The sequence below is a fragment of the Chenopodium album genome, chromosome 4 (genome assembly GCF_948465745.1).
Source record: "Chenopodium album chromosome 4, dcCheAlbu1.1, whole genome shotgun sequence".
Classification (NCBI taxonomy): Eukaryota; Viridiplantae; Streptophyta; class Magnoliopsida; order Caryophyllales; family Amaranthaceae; genus Chenopodium; species Chenopodium album.
The window spans coordinates 1,487,221-1,511,201 of NC_137837.1; the positions used below are offsets into that span (position 1 = coordinate 1,487,221).

Here is a 23,981-nt window from a genome sequence, read left to right on the forward strand (position 1 = left end):
TTTTACCTTATTAAGTTGTCGAGTCAATTGATGGTATTATACTTGTGACCTTCAATTAATCATGAAATAGATGGAAAAATAAGTCAATTTTGCTTTTGAAGTTTTTGGAGATTACAAAGCCACGTGAACATTACCTAACAAAGATTGACGAGCTAATTATACAATTCTATTTTTACTATTTATATACTACGTAGTAACAAAGTTGTAAAACTGGTCAATAGATGTGATGCGAATACTAATAGATGTGACGCCAATTTACAAGCTGTCTCAGCAAAAATATGATATACTCCTTGAGACAAGATGCATACTACTCCGTACCAAGTAGATGAATATTACACATTTATTATGTAAACTGTGAAGTACAACTTCAGCACACTGCCTGCCTGTTGAACCTGTTCCCTTGTCTCGAAACTAGTTATACAAAATTGGAAACTCTTCAGCCTCAGTAAAAACAAACAAGAACACCCATTCAACTGCAACATTTTCTGCTTCAGCTGTTGCATCCAATTGGCGATAGGCTATCAGTTACCCCTTGTTCATCTTCTACTTGTCTACTAATCATGCTTGATGAATTGATACTTCCAACATTCTCATCTGTACCCAATTTAGGTTCCTCTGGTTTAACTTTGATTTTTACAGGTTTTCCAAGCTTTGACTTGTCTTCCATTCTGGCGATTTCAAGAGCCTTCTCACAAACTGGGAAACCTTCCTCGTCCCAGGATTCGAGTATTACGCCAGAGCCAATGCATGTCTTTCCTTGGTAGAAGGCAGCAAACTGACCAGCTGCCAAGCCTTGATCATCTTCTGACAGATGGACAACAGCTACATCTCCATTGCAGTTTTCACCAGATACCATTGTCAAACTGCAGGAATAAAAGCTAGGACCATGTCGAACCTAAAAAGAGAGATATATAGTGGGTAAGATGACCTGTAAGACAATTAACAGTAGCATCATTTCCTCATTGACTCAACCCATTCCCACCGCACCGCGCACTCCACACAGGGACACAAACCCATCCCCCCCCCCCCCCCCCCCCCCAAAAAATATATATATATATATTGGTCTTCATAAACTAATCATGAAGCATAAGATAATTGTTTTTCATGATTCCAATATAACTACACCGGAGTTTGGAATTTCATCGATTGTTGATGCTTAAAAAACCCATTCAACACTTTAAAGATGCAGTTCTTGCTGGTTCTCATAGTAACCATACAGTGCATAGGACTTCTGCCTATGGCAATGTCTGAAAAAGTTGGAGCACAGAAGTATGTAGGCATGTAGCCATGCCCTAGCAATTATAAAAAAAAAAAAAAAAAAAAAAAAAAAATAAAAAAAAAAGGCATTTTCAATGGCCTACTGCCACCCTTGATAAACAAAAATTAATCAAACATGGAACCTAAACTGCTACTTTATAAATGATAGTTTGACGAAAAACAATCTGCTTCAAGGCCATTACCTTGCACTGTAGCTCATTTATGTTGTCTGGGGGAAAGCCGCCAAGCCATTTTAAAGATCCAACACGAAATACACGCCTTCTTTTGTCAACTGAATAATAGTTTCTTGAGACAAATACTACATTATTTTTAATGTCCTTCTGTACAACATACCTGTACACCCACAAGAAAACAGGTTGTGAGGCAAATTTTAAAGATAAATGTAAAGCACAGTTGAGAGCACGGACACAGGAAAACTATAGGGAGGGACAAGCGGAACAACATTTATATTCTAAATCTAAGTTTATCTGTCACAAAAGTAAGTCTCTCTCTCCCTCCCCCTCTCACAGTCTCATCCTTTCATGTCCCATCAACAGCTAGATGATCAAGAAAACTAAAGTGAAGCAAGTACTCCATATAAAGTTTAATCATTTCAGGCAAAATTATGCTGCTATTAAATTGGTTCCCAAAAACTTGCACGGTGATTAAAAAAAATGACAAAAAATAACCAGTCTTTCATCTGCACAAAAATTAACCAAAAAATAATCAAAAAATTATCTTCCATAAAAGGTATGCACTGGACAAAGACAGTCATGGATACGTCATTTGTTTATGATTTAGAAAGAAAAAAAAAATCACCCGCACACTTATTACTAAACCCAACAAAAGAATAATGGATCCGTACAATTGAATTATTGACAAGAAAATACCATGGTCCCCCAGGAAGGCGTAGGCCTTGGCGTTGACCAATTGTGTAAAACCAAAATCCACGGTGATTCCCAAGAAAATCTCCTGTTTCAGCTTCCAACATGACACCTTCCATCTCACCAATATGCCGTGCAACAAAGTCACTGAATTTTATCTGAAATAGAAGGGAGCCTGTATAAGGCAGCAGTAAGGATAAAATCTCAAGAGAGAACAAGAACTGATACACAATTACATAATAGAATCAATACATGCTAGCAAAGCAATGGAGTATCTTCTTCCATCTATACAGGCAAAGCACAAAGTATAAACAAAACAATCAAGGACCATAAGTCCATAAGCAGTATGGAGTAGCAGTATATAAAGGGAAGTGGTATATTATATATATTAGGTCAATTGACCAGATTGGTAAATAAAAAAGACCTCTAGCGACAATTTGGTAAAAAAACTTACTCCAGCGACAGTTTGGTAAAAAAAGCTAACAATATGCGACAATTTGGTAAAAATAATAAACTCCGGCGACATTTAGACCAAATAATCTATTTTTTCCCGACAAACTCTTTAAAAATCCTATTTTAATTTTTTTTTGTGTTCTTAAATTTATTTTTTCCATTTAAAATTTTGAATTTACGTGTCATCCCTTTTTATTTCCAACCCCTTTTAAAAAAAAATTCGTTAATAAGGGGTATGAAACTTAAGTGAAAATTGATACTTAACGTTTTTTTTCTTCAAATTGTTATTTCCGTAAAAAAGGGTTGTTAAATAACAAGAAAAAGGAACTATATTAAGCATTCGCGAGTAATTTATCGAAATTTTTTGCATTTTTTGGGTTAATTGTCCCCTGAGATTATTTTATTTACCAAATTGTCTCTTAAGGTTAGTTTTTTTACCAATTTGTCGCCGGAGTAAGTTATTTTACCAAATTGTCGCTAAGGGTCTGTTTTATTTACCAATCTGGTCAATTAGCCTATATATTACGGCTCGTTTGACAGCTAGTCATAAAGAGTATTAATGGGAATGAGTTTAAATGTAATTTAACAAGCAAAATGACATCCTAATATCCGTGGTAATGCAATTTCATCCCCAAATTTGTGTTTTCCATCATAAACGGCCATTACCACCTGATACAACCAAGGAAATAAACATTGATTTCTCATACAAAAAAATGTACAAAGTCTATCCCATTGCCACCATTTTCTACCACCAACCAAACTGTCTGCTAATAGTACATTGAACCATATAAATCACAATAGACAAGGACCCAAAAAAAATTTTGATCAAGCCAAAAACTTCAAGGACGCATGATGTACAAACATTCAGGGTGCCAGTACATCAAAGTATCAAACTCCTATAAATTTTGTGACTCGTCAAGATGAAAAGAAAATCATCATGTTAAACACATACAGATTAATCACATAATACAGCACACAGTAAATTTCAAGTCGAATTAAAGCTAAAAGAAAGATTTTAAACTCGAGTCAAGAAATCAGACATCTAAATTCCATGCTTGCATTGAAGCACGAAAAGGAAGGAGACTTCAAAGACCAATGTACAGCAAACAAACCTTCACCAATAATATTAATTTGTTAAACATACTTTTCCAAGGAAGCATATCCCTTGAGAATCCTTTCTATCTTTGTTGGGTAGAGAAAATTCGCTAGCAAGTTTACGGACCTCGTCCTGAAAGTAAGTCAACACACGTATTAATGTAAAACAAATCTAAGAATGCAAAATGCCAGACAACAAAAGGATCAAGATATGAGGAAAACAAAGTAGTGAACAATAATTATTCAGCAGACTCCAGAATGAATATACATCCTAAGTATTAAAGTATATGGCTACAACACAAAGCTTCCTCAAAGGAACATCAACAATTAAAAAATCCACTTCACCAGCTACTTACACAACTGTACAACGGTTAGATATTTTTAGCATAATGCACTTGTAATTGTATTTACCTCATGCTAAAGACTCATCAACTTGTCTTATTGGTTAAACAACCACCAAATCGATAGGCATTAGCTCCAGTAGCCAGTTTGGTAAGCAACTAAGCACAAAGAAACAAATCACTCTCACCTTTGATATACATCCCAGAGGGAAAATAAGGCGTTTTAGCTGACGTTGATCTAGGTGTGACAAGAAATAAGTTTGATCCTTGACCTGAGGTATCAAAGATTCAAAAAGAATAGTTAAGTGTGAATTGTGGGAAGCTACCACTTGGCACTAACAATATAAGGTCAAGAAGAAAACAGAATAAAAATAGACGACATAATTACCATATCCCTTGACAGCTCCAGAACAGAAGGATTATCCAGCGCATCAATCGACGGATGAATCACATTTGCATAATGTCCTGAGGCTACATAATCAAAATCCATACTGCTAATTGCATCCATAAATGCACCTGAAAGAATAAAGAATATGAACAGTAAGGATAACATAACTTTGAACAAGAATATCATCATCCGAATTCCAGATTCATTTCTTTACACAGCAAAGAGGGCAAGCAACTAACCAAATTTTATTCTTGTATTACAGAGCACATCAGGATTAGGAGTACGCCCATTTCGATACTCTTCAATAATGTAAGAGACCTAATAGATAGTCCCATGAGTCTCAAGCCTTAAGAACACATGCAAAGAAAAAGTAGGCTAAGATGTGTGCATAAAACATATGGCAACTAGAAAACACGCATTTGCAACACGGAAAACAATACCACTTTTTCCCAATATTCATCAGTCAGATGCACAACTTCCAATGGAACATCAACCTGGAAAAAATGTCTTTCTAGTTCAGTCGAGAACCAATGCCAACCGCAGAAACCACTACTTAAGTACTTAAAGAGCTACCTGATTGCAAACAGCCTTAGCGTATCCCAAATCATCTTCCCATGGGCATTCAGACCAATAATTTTCAAAGTCCTCCTACAAAAATCAACCTTTAAGTTATATTATCAGGCATTAAAAATAAATAACGTGTGCATGTTTCAAGAATTTTCAGAAGTCGAGTCTTGATGAACCTTCATAAACTAGTCACAAATAATGATTGCAGCGGTACAAAGGAAAATTGAGCTTGTCATTTAGGACATCAACTGTTGAACACATCAAAAGCATGACACGTTCCTCTTGTTTGATTAGAGTCACAAAATCTCACAAATTTGTAAAAATTGCTTCTTAAAGTCCACAAGTTATTAGCATCCTAAACACAGAGCATGATAGACTAGGCTCTCACAAGATTAACATAATAACATCAACAATAACTCAACATAGGTAACTTCTAAGGCAGAGCATACCAAATACCAATTTAAATGAGCACATGACAAAGCAATAAAATTCAGCCGCTGTCTCCTCATCTTCCTATTAATATAAGTCACTGATTATTTCAACGCTTTCACTTTCCCATAAATTCTCCAAGAATAGCTACGGAAGATCTGTGGTTCCAAGGCATCAATATTGTTATTATAATTATTTTTATTGTTATTTTTAGTTTATTATTAGATGACCGAATTTATTAGGATATTTTTGTTAGTTTAATTCGGTTAGTATAAGATAAGCTTAACTTTAAAGATCATATTTGCAAAATATTATCTTTACAAGTTAGAGTTAGTTTCCTAGTTAGATTAGAATTTGTTTTACCGATTTTTAGGCTAATTATTTAGCTTATAAATACGTGATGGTGTTCAACGAAAAGTATGATTGATTGATTTGAAATTTATAAAGTTTTACGTAAGCTTGTGCTTGTGTATTCTTGGCCTAGTTTAGGTTTTAAGCTCGTGTTGCTTAGCGTTTCTTGACCGAGACTCAAGATTCCAAACCTTTCAACTGCGATTGAAGGTTATATCTATCAAAATTCATATCACATAGATACCAAATTTCATTTTGATAAACGCACAATTACTGCCGATTGAATTGGTTTCGCTCAATTCCTTAAATCAATTGACAAAATTCACTATAACCAAATTAAGAGCATAGCACAATCAATCAATCCAACAAACAAAGTAAGAAAAGGCAAAACATGTGAACAATGGATTCCAAAATGCAAAACAACCAAATTTATATCAACACAAAAGGAGGCAATTCAATGATTAATCAATTCAAACACCGAAATTCAGCCATAAATTCAACAAAATGCAGGTCAAATGAAGAGAGAAAATCACAAATTAAAGATTAAGCAATTCAAACAACGAAATTCAGCCATAAATTCAACAAAATGCTGGTGAAATGAAGAGATAAAATAACAAATTAAACCTGAAACCAAATTTTGAGATAGAAAGCAGTGCAAGAATGACCAGCAGCATGGAGAAGTCTCAAGGCGACGCTACTATCAACACCACCACTAATAAGAACAGCAACTTTGAGGCGATTACCAGGCATCGAACAAGACAAGTAAGGTTCGACATTGAAATCTAGGGTTTGAGAATTGGGGGAAAAAATTGGGGAAATTGTTGCAGAGGAGAGAGAAAATGGTCGAGAATTTAGAGTGAATTTGGGAAAATTAGGGTTTAAGGAGGGTTTAGGGATGAAGAAGGAAGGTTTTGGGGAAAAGAGGAGAGAGAAAGAGAGGGAAGGGAGGAGAGAGAAAGGGGTCATGGCTCTGGTAGTGTGTCTCAGTAGCATTGTGTTGTCCGGCGGGTAGACTCGCTTGCTTCAGTTACTTCCCGCTGTTACAGTTATACGGCTCATACCGCTGTTGATAGGTTTCAGCGTTGACTATCCAATCATTTTTTTTTTTTTACGGGGACTATCCAATCTTAAGTATTGAGTATCATCCTTAAAATTAATGAAGACATTCACAAAACATTTCTAAAATTAACATTAATATTCCCTTCGTTTTCAAAAACTTGCTCTGTTTTTTTATGGGTGGAGTTTTATGAGAAATTATAGAAAGTAATAAAATATGAAAATAGGTAGGTGGAAGAATAAAAAATTGTAAAAAAAAAAAAACAAAAATAGTTGAGAGAATTGGATGAGCGATGATATGAAATTAATAAAATATGATTTATGTTGGGCCCACTAGATGAGAGAAATGAATTAAATATTATAAAAGATTTCTAAATAAGAAAATGGAGCAAGTATTTAAAAACAGAGGTGTTTGACAATATAATAGTTAAAGTACTGTATTGGTTAGTGATGGAGATAGAGATTATGATTTACTGAACTGAGCTGAATTAGATTAAACTGAACTGCATTGGTTGGAGTTGAACTGAATTGTTTATAAAAGATGGAAATTAGGAATTGAACTGATTGAAGCTAAACTGAATTGAAATTAATCCGAAGAGAATACGCCTGTTGTTTTTCTTAAACGTAAAAAATGTTAATGTTTCAAAGTTCGCAAGCAATGTTAGAAAAAATACAAGTACTTATCAACTGCACGATATTTAAACAGCTAATCACTGCTATACGATGTCCGCTACAATGTTGTGATCAAAATCTTAGTTCAATCCCCTTGAAAAGAATGATCGAATAACAAACTTAAGGGTTTTTTTTAAATATATATATATATATATATATATATATATATATATATATATATATATATATATATATATATATATATATATATATATATATATATATATATAATTTTTTGTATTACCCAATAATTTATCCAACTAAGTTGATTGGTATAACCTATTACTTATAAAATATGAAGTTATGGTTATATGAAAATTTGGAATGGGAATGTAATTAGTGCAATCCTTATACTAAGTTAATTATTCCTATAACACCACAAAATTAAAGAAATAATTTTTGTATAAACACTTTTTTAAAAAAAAAACACTTAAGGGTCTGTTCACATTTACTGAATTGAGCTGAACTAATTGAAGCGGAGCTGAACTGAACTAAATTGAACTGAAATTAAGTAAATGTGAACAAGCCCTAAGTGATGGGGTTTTATTAGTTTCAAAATGAATTACCTTTGGTCATTTGGGCCTTATTGTTTTGAGATTAACGTTTCAACAAGTCATTACACCCTTGCCTTCATTTGTTTTTTTTTTTTTTTTAAATATTTTTTTTATAAAAAGGATATCTTAGGAGTTCCTTGTAACAAGAGGAATTGTGAAAGCATTTAAAACAAGAATTGGAGGGGGGGGGGGGGGGGGGAGATTAGGTGGTCAAATGTCCCACATTTGCATTCTATTGGTTGGCATTTTGGGAACTAGAGTACGTGTGAGTGTATGATATATTTCTCGACGTGAGAAAGAACACAATAACAAGTCAAGTCGAAGATGACATGATCCAACTTCTATGATTGTGTGATACGATTAATGTTACATGTCCCATAACTTACTTAAAAATGTAAATTTAGTAACATGAGTCATTTTTACAAACTTTTATACAAATGTGAATCCAAGCCTGCGATCAATCATCACGATGGATTACACACAATTATTTTGAAAATTTACTAAAAATCACTACTTGATGTAAAACTCAAGTGAACTAAATGTGGCAATTGTGAAAAAAAAAACAAAAAAAAAAACAAAGGAAATTAACATTTTATCCACTGTATACTTTTTTTTTTTTTTTTTTTTTTTTGAGGGAATTATCCAATGCATACTTAATTAATTACCATTCTTATGTTTTCAAAAAAAAAAAAAAAAAATTACCATTCTTATACTACATAATAATCTACTTTGTAAATAAAATTCTAAATAAAATTGTAAAATTTTTATAGAAATTTAAAAAAAGTGATCCATAATAACATATACTTCGTACATACCTAAGGAAATTTATAGTCTATAAAAATCATTTAGAAGTATAGTTTAAATTAATACTTGAAAATTCAGATGGCCTACTTTGCACCACCACCACAACAACAACAATAATCTACGATCTGAAAATTCTTTCCTCTATTTCTTTTGAATATATACAAAATTGTTTCAACAAAACTAACCATCATATCCAATAAGCCAATAGTAAAGCTTAATATTGATATCGCCTAGTACGAGAGGAAGAAGCATCAAAAATAAGAGAACCTACAAATTGAAGGCGATTATATATTACAGAAGTTTGAGCAATGAAATCTTGAAAAATATCTTCAAATTTTATAACAAAAATACTAAATCTTCTCATTGGTGGGATCAACAATATCAATGGCACTGCTGAAATGGCTGCTCCTAGCATCAACATCTTCCAACTTTGTTACAACAACAAAAAAAAAAAAAAAAAAAAAAAAATGTGAATAAGATTTTGAGGATGAAATAAAGCAAAATAATTAAACTTTTGAAAAATAATGAAAGCAAGAAAAATAAGAAATGGTGTGTATGAAATGGGACCCACTTTATAAAGGGCAAGATAATGATTGATTATTATGTGGGGGCTAGAAAAGGGAAGTTTAAATCTGAGATTAATTTGAACTTATTATGTACCTAGTCTTAATTTTGGGTAATAGAGATTGAGAATAGTGGATAATTTGCATTTCACCTAAACACATCATATAATTAATTAATAATCAACTTGTTTTTGAAGATAATCTCATTTTATTAAACAAAAAGTAAGCAAGTGGGTAGCAAAATTTTGAATATATATTGTGATCTTGAAGGATGTTGCCTTCCATGCAATTGACTTGCAAGTTGCAACCTTGTATTCATGATCGAACAAGTGTGATTTTTTAAATTACAACTTGAGTATTCAATAAATGTTGATCAACTAATTCCTTGCCTTTTATCTTCCTTGATCACACATAATTCACCTCCGACTTTAAGAGCTGTTGGTGAACTCTGGCTCAGACATCCAATTCTGGTAATCTAACTAGAATTCCTTGCATTCGACCCTTAGTTTTGTTTTCACTCAATTTATTTCAATAACTAATCTAATGATCATTACCATTTTTATAATAATCATTCGGCAAATGCAATAAATCGTCAAAACATTAGCCAAATGCATACAACAAAAGTCTATAAAACCGGTCATAAATTGTAGGGTTGAAAAATAATACTTGTATACTCCCTAATCCCTATGCTACTTAGAAGAGTTAGAACAAGTTGGATACAAATTCTTTGTTTTGAATTTGACTCAATTATTCATTTATTTTTATCAGATTGGATTGTTTTCGGATTAGATTATCATCCCTATTCTTGGTTGGAAAAAAAATGATAGTAAACCGAACAAGCCCAAAAAATCAAATAGCTTGCTTATAGCCTTTTACTACTAGCCCATTATTTAGTTAGACATAATTCACCAACAGGCCCTCTGACAAATTCAAAAGTAGCTTAGCAAAATTTGGCCCATTCTTTAGTTTGACAAACTGAAATATACAGCCCAACTCATCAACTAAAAACTTTTTCTATAATATTTTTTTTTTTCAAAAATCCGATGAAGCTTGATCGTCACGCCTCCGACCTCCGTGCTCTCCAATTGCAAAGTACAAAGTTTTTTTTTTGCAAGCATATCCGGCCGTCCTTAAATTACCTTCCTATTTTTACTGACGAAGGGAGTAGTAATTTTAGTTAAGAAGCAATACTAAGTTCGGATTCAAGTCGGGTTAAGCCCAATTGATGAAAGCACTCTCCCAACAAATGTTGTTGTCCTACCAAATCTCGAACCTAAGAATTGCTACGTAATGGCTTCAAATTTCTTCAAATCCATTCCGATAAATTGGTGAGGTTATTTTCCTGCTTAATTTATTGGTTTACGTTTAACTTCTCAATTTGCAAATCGAATGTTTGAGTTTATAATTTGATTAAAAATGAAGTATGATTTCCTATGATCTATACTTTTGTGAAATGTAAATTAGCTTTTTGCTTAGGATGTTAGATTTGCTGGTAATATCATGCTGAAAATGTTATTACACTGTAGAAATTTATTAATGTTGATTTTTTAGGTGTTTATGACTGTATTAATTCTGCAATTTTACGCTATTGTACTGAAAATTCACAAAAGTTAGGAGAGAAAATAATGGACATAATTTGTTCTCAAATTTGATGCTGAAAAAGGGGTTTGACATGAAAAAAAGTGGTAGAAAGAAGTGAAAGTGATACATTAAGCACGTTTTAATTGTCACTCCCTTTTTATGATTTTTGGGATTGTACATGCATTAAGGATTACTCAAAATCAATGTTGAGACACTTAGGCCATGTTTGGTAATTGACTTTTTAATGGCTTTTTGGTTAGCTTTTGGCTTTTTAAGGTGGTCAAACAGCCAAAAAATGTGTTTGGTAATTGGCTTTTTAGTCAGCGAAAAAGCTGGCTTTTAAGCCAAAATAAAAAAGCTGCTTTGAGTATCTTTTTTGTTGGCTTTTGGCTTGTTGGCCCACAAATTATCTAATAAACAGCCAACAACCACCAATTAATTTACCAAACACTTTTATAAACAGCCAACTTAAACAACCAATTTAAAAAGCCATTATAAACAGCCAAACATTCCAGCTGGTCAAACAAGCCAAGTGAACCAGCCAACAATCATTTGCCAAACAAGGCCTTAATCAACCAAATCAATTATCGAAAACCACAAGATCGGCCCCTAGCAATTATATGAGTTACGACTTACTAGTCTAAATATATGTGTTTTACATCAAGAAATGATTAACGAAACACAAGAGAGTTACATCGGACTTTTTCCTATTTGGGACGATTTTAGAGAGTTTTTTTTTTTTTTTTTGTAGGTAGCTTGAAATTAAATAAGCATTGGATGAACTCCTAGAGTCCTAGTTTAAACTTTACTTATCTTATGTCAAATGTTGAAGCTTTGTGATTTGTGTATTGGGTTAATACTTTGTTTTGGGTTGTCATTTTTGTATTCCAATTTTTGTTTTCTAATTTTGGATTGCGATTATAGAGTTTTTAACTTAAAACATTACCATTGTCTACGACTCTAAGATAAAATCTAGCTAAGCTAGGTTTTGGTATTTAACTTTGCCCCCATTTTTATACTACGTAATTCATCAATTGGGTGAAAGATTGAACATAATCATTAGAGGCACATGCCAAAATGTTTACATTATATCTCCTCCCTAATTTTAAGGTTGCTCTTTTAGTCATATTTTTTGTCTATTGGCATCATTGCACTTCCTTTAGTTTATTTTAGCAGGTGATTTGTGTGTCTAAGAAAATTTCAGAATTGTCCAGGTGGTCCTTATATTATGCAAAATTCAAGTTAACTTCTTCTAAATTTGTTTATTCAAATAAAACTTTCAATTTTATACTTTTATCTAATGAATTCTAATGTAATGGACTTAAAGACAATATAATTCTGGCCTGCAAAGAATAGAATATAGTATATAGTTTTCTTTCCACAATTGGGCCTGCTACTCATGATTTTTGAACAGGGCATGTTTGCTTGCCCAAGATAAAGACTCTAGACTACAGTAAAGATAAAGCATCAGAATTAAAGTTATTTCCCTTGGAGTAGCTTCTATGTTATCTATTCTTTTTTTAAGAAAAAAAAATAATCATTTTTATTATTTTTGGTTTTGTTTGTGGTATTCATTTGAAAAATTAAAAAAGAGAAGAAAAAGGCAATGGAGTGCTTTCTTTTTGGTACTATTTCAGTTCTTTTATTGTCTGATTTTGCATTCTGATAAATTATTGTCAAATGAAAGCATGGGAAAGTTCATTCTATTGAGTAGCTTGCATGTTATGCATACAATCTTATTAGTTTTGCACCCATATCTATAGCTATTAACAGTATGTCTTCAACTCTATCTTCATGGATAGATGCATTTGTTTATGTTACCTTCCTGTTGCAGTCACCTTCACTTTTCTTTTCGAATATTTAATTTTAGACTTTGTTAGTCATCTCTTTTTAATACTTGATCCATATCTCTAAAATTAACCACATTCGATTAGTGATCATTTTGTATGGTATTGTGTCATAATATTGTAAATATCATACATATATGTCATTCACCATTAAGAATTGTGTCATAATATTGTAAATATCATACATATATGTCATTCACCATTAAGAGTTTTATGTGTCAATCATGCCATAAATTAGTTAGTCTTGTAAAATTTCTAAGTGATCGTACTTGAAGTTATCATTAAGGGTAATACGGAAAAATTCAAAGTTTTACATAAATTATATAGAATGTGACCTATTATTTTCGGATTTAGGAGATGGGGTAGTATGAAAAAAGGGATCTACCTGTGATAAAAATTTCTATAGGCGCCCATTGTATTAACTTGCTATGATTAGGTCTCCTACAGCAGTTACTGTCTGTTTTTAGTTTTATGATGTAGCCCTTTATAGCTATTTTCTTTCTGATGTGATATTTGGAGGCTTATGGTATGAAAAGCATCAGGATGCATGACTATATTCTCTTTTGATTCGCTAAGGTTGTCACAATTTACCACTCCCTTTGTACAATATTAACCGTCACATTGATAGAATACTATAAACTAGCAACGTGACAACTAAAACTAGACGAGATAGTAATATGCACTGTTATTTTTTCTTTTCACCTTGATTAAACTGAACACGACGTGTCTCTTTGAGAATCACAAGTAAGTTTAATCATTATGTCAATGGTACTGGGTATTTGCTAATTGGGTAAATTGATAATTGCTTTTGTTTCCTCTGATGACTAATAGATAAGAGTACTTTTTGCATCTAGAAAGAGTTTAATGCTAGATTACATAAAAGTAAGAAAAATATAAATATTCAGAATACAACCCTTTTCTGCTTTGTTCCCTAAATTTTGACAATTTAGCTTTTGTTTCAATAAAAACATAGAAGAATCTTTGTGATATTGTTATCAAGGTTTTATTTTTTTGTTTTTTTTGTGTCTACATTAGAAAGGTGACAATCTTCTCTGTCTATTCAATTTCCCTAAAATGATTTATGATTAGTTCTGTGGAAGCACCATGGAAATTGCTTAGTAATTATGCAAATTCGTACATCTTATTTTTATTCCATTCATGGTCCTATACTCCTATATATATACATGGACCAGACTTTTTTTTACTTCAATTTTATCATTATTAATGCTACTGTACTTTGCAAAATTTAGTCATTCAATTCGATCTAAGTATTCCTCGTGTTAAATTAACGCGATAATTATTTTTAGTAATCCACAACCCAAAACATGTTACTTATTGTTACGAGTACTATACAAGATGCACGTTAACACGTACCCCTTTTGTACTAGTGTAACAAAACTAGGTAGCGAATTGCGACCCTGTCGGATTTGTATTACTCTGTATTGAAGCACAAATTAGGTAACACTGACTAATACAAGGACAGTGCAGGTACAGTAACATACTCTGATTTGCTTCTCAGAACAAATTCAGTTCATGTTATTCATGCTTAATAATTATTGTATTATTAATATATGCTGAATGAACCAGGTAACTGTAAATGTAAGGAAAATTAAAATAACTGCATGCTTGAATCATAATGCACTTTAATTATGTATAGATCAATTAACAACAATAAGAACTAATTGCACTTAACTTAGTGCAAAGTGACTGATGTTTATATTATAAATGGCTGTTAGTTTTCATTAATGGGTCCCATTTTATACTTGATTTCTTCCTAGAATTCCTCATGACTACTTGATTATAATCCAGGTTGGGATGATTCATGTGTGAGCTCCATGAACGCGAAAAGTGCTCCTGTACTTAATCTTCCAATGGATTTTCTGCGATTCGAACAGCAACTGTATGTATTGAGTAACATTCCTATCTCCTTCAATCTTTTCAGTTTTTTCTTGGAATTTTTTTGCTATAATTTGCTTACCATATTTATTTGTATGGCTCACTTTTATTCATTATTCGAATTATTATTACTCACCCAATAAACTTTCCATTTCTAAGACTGATGATCTGGACTTATGATCGTTCGATGCGTGGTATAACAATAATCTTATTAAGCTATTATTTCTGTTTATCATCTTTATTCACTAACTTCTAATACACGTGTGTATGCATGAGAGAGAGAAAATAAAGGAAAAAAAATAAAAAGAAAGAAAGAAAGAAAGAGAGAGAGAGAGAGAGAAAAAGGGATAATGTGTTTTGGAAGCAAAAATCTTGGCTTGGTTAGAAAACAAAGTTTTATATCTCACGCTGCCCTATGATCCATAGATGATATGAATGATGATTACCGTGAGAGTGAAGAAAGATAGTATTGGCAAAAGACAAAGCTATGGAGTCAAAGACAAGACCGGCCTTGTTAATTTACTCTTTCTCTCTTCGTCAGTTCCATAAAGTTCTTCTCATTTACTGTAGATACACATACGAAAAATAATAAATAAAGTAATGTAAGTTGGTACATGTGATCTCTTTAGGATGAGAGAGAGATATAGGGTGTAATGAAAAAAATGCGGTCTTAAAAAGTGTGTTAGGTTGGGGTAAGCTAGATAATTTTATGAGACGGTTTTTAATGAAAAGTGAGAAGAATATTATGGAACAGAGGGAGTATAATCTATCTCGATTTTATTTATTTTTACTTAGGATCTACAAACCGTTTTTCACTTGACCTATCAACCAACACTGTCCCCTCTTTTCGTCTTTCTCTCTCTCTCTTCCTCTTAATCTAAGCAAACCCCACAACCATCAAACTCATGATGATGAAGATCACTGCCACTATATGATACCTGCCTACATATACATATATACACCTTTCTCTTTCTCTATAAAAGTCTTTGTATTTCTGTACATCACCCTACTTGGAGAAATATTCACTCTAGCTGGTCCTCTCCCTTTCAAAGGGATTTTCATTGTGGGATCAGTGATTGTTTTTCCAAAGCCAAGATCGAGTAGCTCACGAATTATTCGATTTAAGCTGAGCCTAGCTATGAGGAAGCCTGCTGATCCCGCGGCCAAGGGCAATAATACTAATGGAAATGGTGGTGGTGGTAATGCTAATGGCGGTGTCAAGCTTAGAAAGGGTTTATGGTCACCCGAAGAAGATGATAAACTTGTTAACTATATGCTTACTAATGGACAGGGTTGTTGGAGTGATGTAGCTAGGAATGCTGGCTTGCAAAGGTGTGGTAAGAGCTGCCGCCTTCGCTGGATTAATTACCTCAGGCCTGACCTTAAACGCGGCGCTTTCTCCCCTCAAGAAGAAGAGTTCATCATCCATTTGCATTCCCTCCTTGGCAATAGGTAGATTATGCTTCTTTCCCTGCCTTTTTTTTCTCTCTTTTGTGATTGGTTTGGATTCAAGGAGTAATATTATGTGCCTAATGTTTTGATGGTAAAAAAAAAAAATTTAAAAAACGTAACTTATGTTTTAAGATACTTTTTTTTTATCATTAACTTTCCTAATTTATTGTAAAATTTCCCTTGTCTTAACATTTGATTTCTAGCATATAATTGCATTGATAAGTGTTTTTGAACTTTTGATTAATGCAATTCTACATTAAAATATCACCATTTGGAGGCTTTTGTTATGATCATTAAGATTTTGAAGTTGAGCAAAGTACTTTATTACTAATTAGATATATATATTTTGATTAAGGGTTTTTTTTAATCTTTAGTTAAAAGATTTTTTTTAACTATATTTGAGGTTGTCTGATTTACAAATTAAACCCCACATTTTAATAGTTAGTGCACTTACCTTTTGAATTTATATTCATTAATCGAAATTTGCGCTGATAATCGATCTTATTTTCTTCTAAATAGAAATGACTAGCATAATTAAACCTGTTGACATTCAACTGAGACTTTTGTTACCTTAATATCCTTTTCATATGTGTGCATCATTAGGTTCTTTTTGTACTTCTAGCTTACAATAACATTCTTGCATTGAATTTTCAATTAGTGTTCAAGTTTAAGATCGGAAATAGAAAAGAATTTCACCTTGGAATATATTTTGAATGAAAACAACTATCATTTGAGTTTTAGTACTGTATAACTCTCTTCTTGATCTTTCCTTTTCTCGTCTTTGAGTTTGGGTACTATATGGTGTTTGTGGTTGAAGAATGTGACAACATAGGGTTTTTTAGTCAACCTCAGCTCGATCCATTCATTCATGCTTTGTGATGAGGACATACATGATCTTGTCTGTTAATATTTTGTTATATATAAATATCGACATATGTTACTTAGATTTAGGAAGCACAATGTTCTAACGTGCTATTCTATGAAAAATTTGAAGTGTTTTTGTCCTAAATGATTGAAGAGTCTATCCATGTCTGAGTGTCGAGGATCTCATCCAACATCCGAGCAGTATAGACAAACACTTCTATTTTCCACCTTAGTTGCTATGAGTAGCATGGGTACTATATATTTATATGAGTTATTTTGATAGAAATGACTGACCCTACAAAACAAGCAATGTCCTATCCATACATATGATGTTGGTTGGTGTTGCACATGGTCTGTGATACTTGCGTGAAACTATATCTTCTTTAAGAAAGGGACACAAATTTTTCTGTTTAATTTTTCTGTTCCTAATATCTGCACTTTGAGTTGAAGACACTCCAAAAGTCCTTTTCCTTTTCAAATTTCTAGGTTCATGCAAAAAAAACCCATGCAATTTTGAAAACGTAATACTAGTTATTATCAATTTATTACTAACATCTTTGTCACATATACTACTACATTGTTTCTTGACTAAGCTTTGTTTATTTGATCAAACTAGATGGTCCCAAATCGCGGCTCGTTTGCCAGGACGAACAGACAACGAGATAAAGAATTTTTGGAACTCAACTGTAAAGAAAAGGATGAAGAGTTCATCAACCTCCTCATCACCTAATGCTAGTGATTCATCGTTGTCGACGGAGCCGAGAGATGGGATGGTTGGAGGATTCATGGCTATGCAGGATCCCTGCAGCATTATGGCCATGTATGTGAGCAACAACTCCGCCTCACCAACATCATCATCTATGCAAACCATGGTTCCTCTAAGTCATCATCATCATGGTATTATGGACCATCCTTTGCCCAACATGGTAAATCATAGCAATAATAATACTACTACTAATAGTCTTGACATGTCTTCATGTGGTAATGGGTACATGGATGCATCATCATGCATGAGCATGGCACCCATGCATCATGGCATGGGTAATGGTGATGATCATCATGGTATGATGTGTGGTAGTTATGGGATGCTTGGAAGTCACAACTATAATTATGGGTTATTACAAGGGGAGCTTTCTATTCCTTCTTTGGAAACAATAAGCATTGAAGAAAATACTCAAGTTTCCGAAAATATTGTTTTTGGTAGAAACACTACTATTAGCAACAACAATAATCATTTTGACAACAACAACAGCAATAATCATTTTGATCATAACCACCACATAATTAGCGGCACAAACAACACTACTCCTCTAAACAACTCCATTACTAGTAGTGGTGCTAAGAAATTCGAGGCGGCCGTGGTTCCCGGTGTTGGAAACAATTGGGAAGGAGGAGACGATTCGAGGTTGGGAGAATGGGATTTAGAGGAACTAATGAGGGATGTTTCATCCTTCCCCTTCATTGATTACCAAGTTGAATGACAACCCTCTTCTTTTCATCCTTTCCTTATTATTTCCCTTTTCTTTTTTAAATATTCCAAGTCATTTTCGTTTCCTCTTTGAAATTTTACAACAATCGAGCCTCATATACAAACGGATCAGGATTCTCTCCAGTAACTGGACGAACTGGATTGTCGGCCAGTTCGTGCTCTTGTAATTAGGCCATTGAGGGGCAAAGCTTGTCACAAGCTCCATAATTAATAAGATCACCTACAAAAAGGTTATATAGTTAGACATAGATTACAATATACATGATATATATATATACTCTGTAACTAAGAGGCATATATGGTGTTTCTATTTTTATTTTTATTTTTATTTTACCATTCTTGATCAAACTATATGTAAGTTACCAATAAATGTTTCATGTAATTGTGAAGGAGATATGTGAATAGTCATAAAGCTATACAGAAGCAAAAAAGCTTTTAGGGTAGTTGGTAGGAACCCTAGTCATGTAAGAATATCATTTGTACAAAAATTCAAAGTATATTATATGCTTTAATTTGTTGAGGCTGAAATTAAGTTTGTTATTAGTGGGCTGCATGTTGATTGTAATACACATTGATGTGAATGAAGACTCTCTATTTCTCTCTCATTATCTCTCTCTTAAACATCATGATATCTTTCTATTGTGTTTAATCACTTTTTGAGAGATGTGATTTTATTGGATTTTCCTTTTTCTTTGGTGCTAAGATGTGATTTAACTTAGTGTTATTGGCCTTGGTAGTTGGGTTCTTGGAGTAATTATGGTGCACTTAACTTTAATCCCATTGCTTTTCATTAAGACAAAAAGCTCTCATGGTGAATGAATTACTTATTATAGACAAGCTACCTCGTGTCCTCACCTCATACCTAAGGTAACATACACTGATCACAAAGTAGTGGGTGAGTCCGTTTCACCATAAGTCCACCCAAAAACTAATTTATACGTCCAAGAACTTTAATCAAATTTTCAAAAACTTATATAACATGTTTAAATGTTTATATACATGTTTGAAAACTTATACTTCGTATGAAATGTCTAATAACTTATATTCATCTCACGGCTTTTCATCAAGCTCCGATCCACCTCACTCGGTAATTTACTTTTTCACCACCTATTTAACTCCGTGACATTTATATGTGTTAACTTAATTATATATCATTCAAGTGCACTAAGTAACGGATAAACGAGATGAAAAGTGCGCTTACAAGCAAATGACATCACATGTGGAAATTAGTTACTAACAGACAGAAAGTTAGTAATAAAGTTCAAAATTTAAGGAGTTGATTGACAATGAAGGAGGATAAGATAGTACCAAACAACTTTAATCAATTTCACTCTTTGAGAATTTGAGTAGTGTATAAATAACTTGTCCTATTACTATTTTGTGCATTAAATTAAATCTCGAATGTTGTAATAATCTTAGGATAGTGAAAGGAAGGCTGATAAAATCCCTTGAAACCTTTCGTAAAAATGAAGTTAATTATACTGAAAATAGACTACCAAACTCACTTCTTAATTCCGTTTTGGACCGTCTTCATGCAACCTTATAAAGTTGTAATAAGAAAGATAGGAAAGAAATAAATAAATCACGTTTCTTTGGATATTCACTTTAATCATATCATTTGATACTATAAATTAGAAGGTTGTGAGAAAATATATATTTCTTCAAAAGTATTTTTCTAAAGGGGTGTATTGATTTCTTTCTCATTCTTTAACTTAAAGGATTATCAAAACATACGTGACTAATAAATTTTAATCACACAACTTTTGTCTTTTTGTTATTGTTTTCTCTCCTTTGAGATTTTGTGTTTAAGATTGAATTTTTTTGTAGAAGAAACTACTACCTTTTTTTTTTTTTTTTTTTTTTTTTTTTTTTTTTTTTTTTTTTGATGTATAGGGAATCAAATTAAAAAAATAAATAAATAAAAAAAAGTGGCATAGATGGACAAGGCTTAAATTCTAATTTGAGGTATCCCTATTCAAGCCTTACAATGTTAATACCTTTATCATTTATCCTTCAATAATCTTAACTTTACTATAATATTATTAAGTACGGATCAAGGTAGAGCTTGAGATTGGTAATAAAATTATGAAAAAAATGATGTTAGGGTACAATCTTCAATAAGGACAACTCATTAACTCTGATTATTACTCTAGCTATATCGTACGTATTGTTTCGGGTGAAAACAATGGGGCCTTGCCGAAGGCCCGTTGAAGTGGTGAAGACTGGATTCGGTCCAAGGGATGTTGGGCCGAAGGTTTCCTGCACAGCAAACACACGTAAACTAGCCTCGGGGGTGTTGCCGAGGAAGGCCCCTCCGATGCTAAAGTCAGTACAATGTGTAGAGAGAGAAAGCTATGCAAGAGAATTAATTGCTTGAGGCTTTGTGTGTTGTGTACAAATGAATGAATTGAAGGCTTTTATACCTTAGCACATATGGAGAATGTGGGCCGTGGCCCAATTGACATGTCTAGTGGACTGACCTTGACTTTAGCACAATTGGAGAGTTGAACCTGGACCTTGGGCTTTTAATTGGATCATTTAACGACTAGGCCCAATTGGACTGAATTGGACCCAAACAACTTGCCCCCCAGACCCGATTTGGAAGGATGACGGGTCAGGTCTGATTAATCAGAAAAGGAGGGAAGTAAATGATTTAATTAATCCAAGAAATTTGGATTTAAACCGTAATTAATGAGATAACAACGGTTAGGTGAATGATTGTGGAAGTTGGACGGATAATGGGCGGTTTAATCGTGAGGTCGTGTGTTTAACGGTTACTTAGTGGAGTATTTAAGAGAAATTAAAGCGCAGACTCCCAGAATTCCCATTCTTGGAGATATAATCAGAGGCGCGTCATCCCTCCTCACTTCTTCACCAACACAAACCCAGAACTCTCGAGAGAAAACCCAAGAACCCGCATCAAAACTTCGCAAATTCCCCGAGCATTGAGCTTAGAAACTGAGATTCGTCACTACCACTTCGTAAATCGGCAACTTTCGCTTCAGATTAAGGTAATTCCCTTTGATTTTAGTTTTTATTTTTCTTCAAATTCCAACTCTTTTTCCTCTTTTTCGACTTTTTTTCTTCGAAACTCATCAATGGCGAGGGAAGTTAGAGGTAGGGCCCGTGCTCCAAGAAGAGCAAGGCCGATTCCCGATCCTAGGAACAGGACGGGGACCTGGAATGGACAGAGAGCAGAATCTGACCCTGCTGAAGGGATTAGGGCAACTCCCATTTCTTCGGCTCCTCCTCAGGGGGCGGAGGGGCCGAGCGTTTCTGGGCGAGATGATGAAGTTCCCGCCGTCCTTTGGGATATCCTTCCTGGGTTTTCAGAGTGGGAGGATGCTGAAGTGGCTTCGGCCATGGTAAAGAACCGCCCCTACTCATGGTGGGTAGAGAATGCCGAACAGTATCGGTTTGCCGAGCAGATTGAGTTGCATTACGGCATCCTTGAAGCTGATGGGTATTGGTGCCGAATGCCCGTGGCATCCGATAGAATCCATCGTCCACCCCCGGGGTATGTGGGGGTATATACAAGACAACTTCAGTATGGGCTGAGGTTCCCTTTGGACGTATTCGTCCGAGACTTGCTGATCCATTATAACATTTCTCTATGTCAGCTAACTCCCATCAGCATCCGAAGGGTGATGACATACTTGTGGGTCTGCAAGTTCTTCAGGTATGTGCCGAACCTGCACTGCTTCAGAAAGCTCCATCGGCTAGTGCCAAATATTCAAAGTGGGCACGGACATCACGGCTCTGGGTGGTACCGGATTGAGTCTCGACCCCAGTATCTGACCATGTGGCCGAATGACTCTTCAGACAAAGACTGGAGAGGTCAATGGATCTGGGTTAGGGCGCCCACAGATCCGGACCACCCTTGCGTCTTCAGTGCCCCCAGGTATCTTGCCGAGCCTGATCCCGAGATGGGAAGCTTGGGTCCCCCCGAAGGTGACGGTTCGGATCCGAACCTTAATCAGCAGAACATCTTTGGCAAGCGGCCGAACCCGGGAGGCAGCGGTCGGATGCAGCATATCCCGGAGACTTGGCTCCCCGATACGCATTATGTCTTCCAAGAGAACATGTTAGCAGCTGTCGGCCTCAGCCGAAAGTTTAGGGATGGTAAGTTTATTCGGCTGGGGCCGAGGCCTTTTAATTATATCTTTTCCTCTGATTTTACTTCGTGCTTCTCTGCTGTGCCGACCTAGCTGAATTAATCTTTTCCCTCTTCTTCTTTCAGAGCGGGACGAGACCAACGTTGGCATTAACTACGATCGTCTCGCCGTCAACCGAGAACGTGTCGTAACTGCTCGGGCTCCTTCTATCACTGAATCGAAGCATAGGGAAGTCCATCTAGACTCTACCCATTTCCAAATTGAGGCTGTTGCTCTATATCAGAAGCAGAAGCCTTGGTGGAAGAAAAGGGATCCCTTGTTTCAGCTGTTAGACGAAGAAGCTGAAGCTGCCCGTACAGCCGAAGAGGTTGCACGGGTTATTGAAGCTTGCGAAGGAGGAGTGGGGTCTTCCAGAGCTGCTGAAGAAGAAGCTGCAGCTAGGGCAGCTGAAGAAGACGAGGCTTTGCTGAAGACTTCGGTGAGTTCTTTAGACCTAGCTTTTCAGCTTTGCTGTTGCTTTTTTTTTTTTTTTTTTGCTGTTACTCATACCCTTCGTCCCCCCTTGTCTTTTACAGTCCGAGGAGAGTAATAGACAGAGAGAGGGTAAAGCCCCTGCTCGTCCCGAAGACCAGATACAAGAAGAGTCTGAAGACTCAGACATGGACGAGCAGCCGCTTCAAAAAAGGCGACGAAGGATGGCCATCATCGGCCCTCATGACTTTCAAAGGAGGCCGATGACCATCGGCATCGAAATAAGGGAACCTGAGGAAGGCGGTGGATCGCCGAGGGTTCCCCGGCCGCCGGCTCAATCACCTCCGAGGACCCCTCCGCCACCTCCCGAGATGGAGGTGGATCAGAAAACTCCCGATCCTAAGGGAGGGGTTCAAGAGGAAGCTCAAGAGTGTGCTGCTGAGCACAGAGATGAGAATGCTGTGATGCCCAATGCTGAGGGTTTCACAACCGATATTGCAAGAGAGGTTGAGGCTTTCGTCCTCACACCTGATGAAGAAGCGGAGGTCATAGTAATTGACTCTGCTGAGAAGAAGGGGGATGCTGAGCCATCTAAGACTCAAGAAGCTCCATCGTCATCCTTCCCTTCCTTCCAGACGCTGCAGTCTGGAGAAATGGGTTTCTCGGCCCCCCGAATGCCAATCCCAGATCATATCTGGGACCTCATATGGGGTCAGAACCGAGAAGGTGCTGCAGCCTACTTCGGCAATTTTGCTGGCATGTCCGAAGTAGATAGGGCGAGGATCTGGTCGCTGAAGGCCACTGCAGGGATGGGCGAATCCAGCAGATCAGTTCCAGACCCAGCCAGGTCTA

The 23,981-nt window shown here is 35.0% G+C and overlaps 2 protein-coding genes across 2 annotated transcripts; one reads left to right on the forward strand and one right to left on the reverse strand.

The window, feature by feature from the left end:
- Nucleotides 1-67: 67 nt before the first annotated feature.
- Nucleotides 68-6,786, reverse strand: LOC145628439 (uncharacterized). The gene is made up of 10 exons (XM_081680733.1): nucleotides 6,390-6,786; nucleotides 4,992-5,066; nucleotides 4,859-4,912; nucleotides 4,658-4,736; nucleotides 4,419-4,546; nucleotides 4,219-4,302; nucleotides 3,739-3,822; nucleotides 2,148-2,299; nucleotides 1,461-1,611; nucleotides 68-895 (listed from the first exon to the last, which is right to left on the reverse strand). Exons 1-10 carry the CDS (start codon nucleotides 6,756-6,758, stop codon nucleotides 491-493), a joined length of 1,581 nt encoding a protein of 526 aa, XP_081536859.1. The 5' UTR covers nucleotides 6,759-6,786; the 3' UTR covers nucleotides 68-490.
- An 8,721-nt stretch (nucleotides 6,787-15,507) lies between these two features.
- On the forward strand, nucleotides 15,508-19,071 carry LOC145626259 (transcription factor MYB83-like). The gene is made up of 2 exons (XM_081678693.1): nucleotides 15,508-16,190; nucleotides 17,671-19,071. The coding sequence occupies exons 1-2, from the start codon at nucleotides 15,670-15,672 to the stop codon at nucleotides 18,533-18,535; spliced, it is 1,386 nt and encodes a 461-aa protein (XP_081534819.1). The 5' UTR covers nucleotides 15,508-15,669; the 3' UTR covers nucleotides 18,536-19,071.
- Nucleotides 19,072-23,981: the final 4,910 nt, after the last annotated feature.

Bases quoted from the DNA above. Each gene is read 5' to 3' on its own strand.
- LOC145626259 (XM_081678693.1), top strand. From the start codon at position 15,670: ATGATACCTGCCTACATATACATATATACACCTTTCTCTTTCTCTATA. The intron at 16,191-17,670 runs GTAGATTATGCT...TGATCAAACTAG, and splicing joins CATTCCCTCCTTGGCAATAG to ATGGTCCCAAATCGCGGCTC.
- LOC145628439 (XM_081680733.1), bottom strand. From the start codon at position 6,758: ATGCTACTGAGACACACTACCAGAGCCATGACCCCTTTCTCTCTCCTC. The intron at 5,067-6,389 runs GTTTAATTTGTT...TGATTTTTGTAG, and splicing joins ATCTCAAAATTTGGTTTCAG to GAGGACTTTGAAAATTATTG. The intron at 896-1,460 runs GTAATGGCCTTG...CTCTCTTTTTAG, and splicing joins TAAATGAGCTACAGTGCAAG to GTTCGACATGGTCCTAGCTT.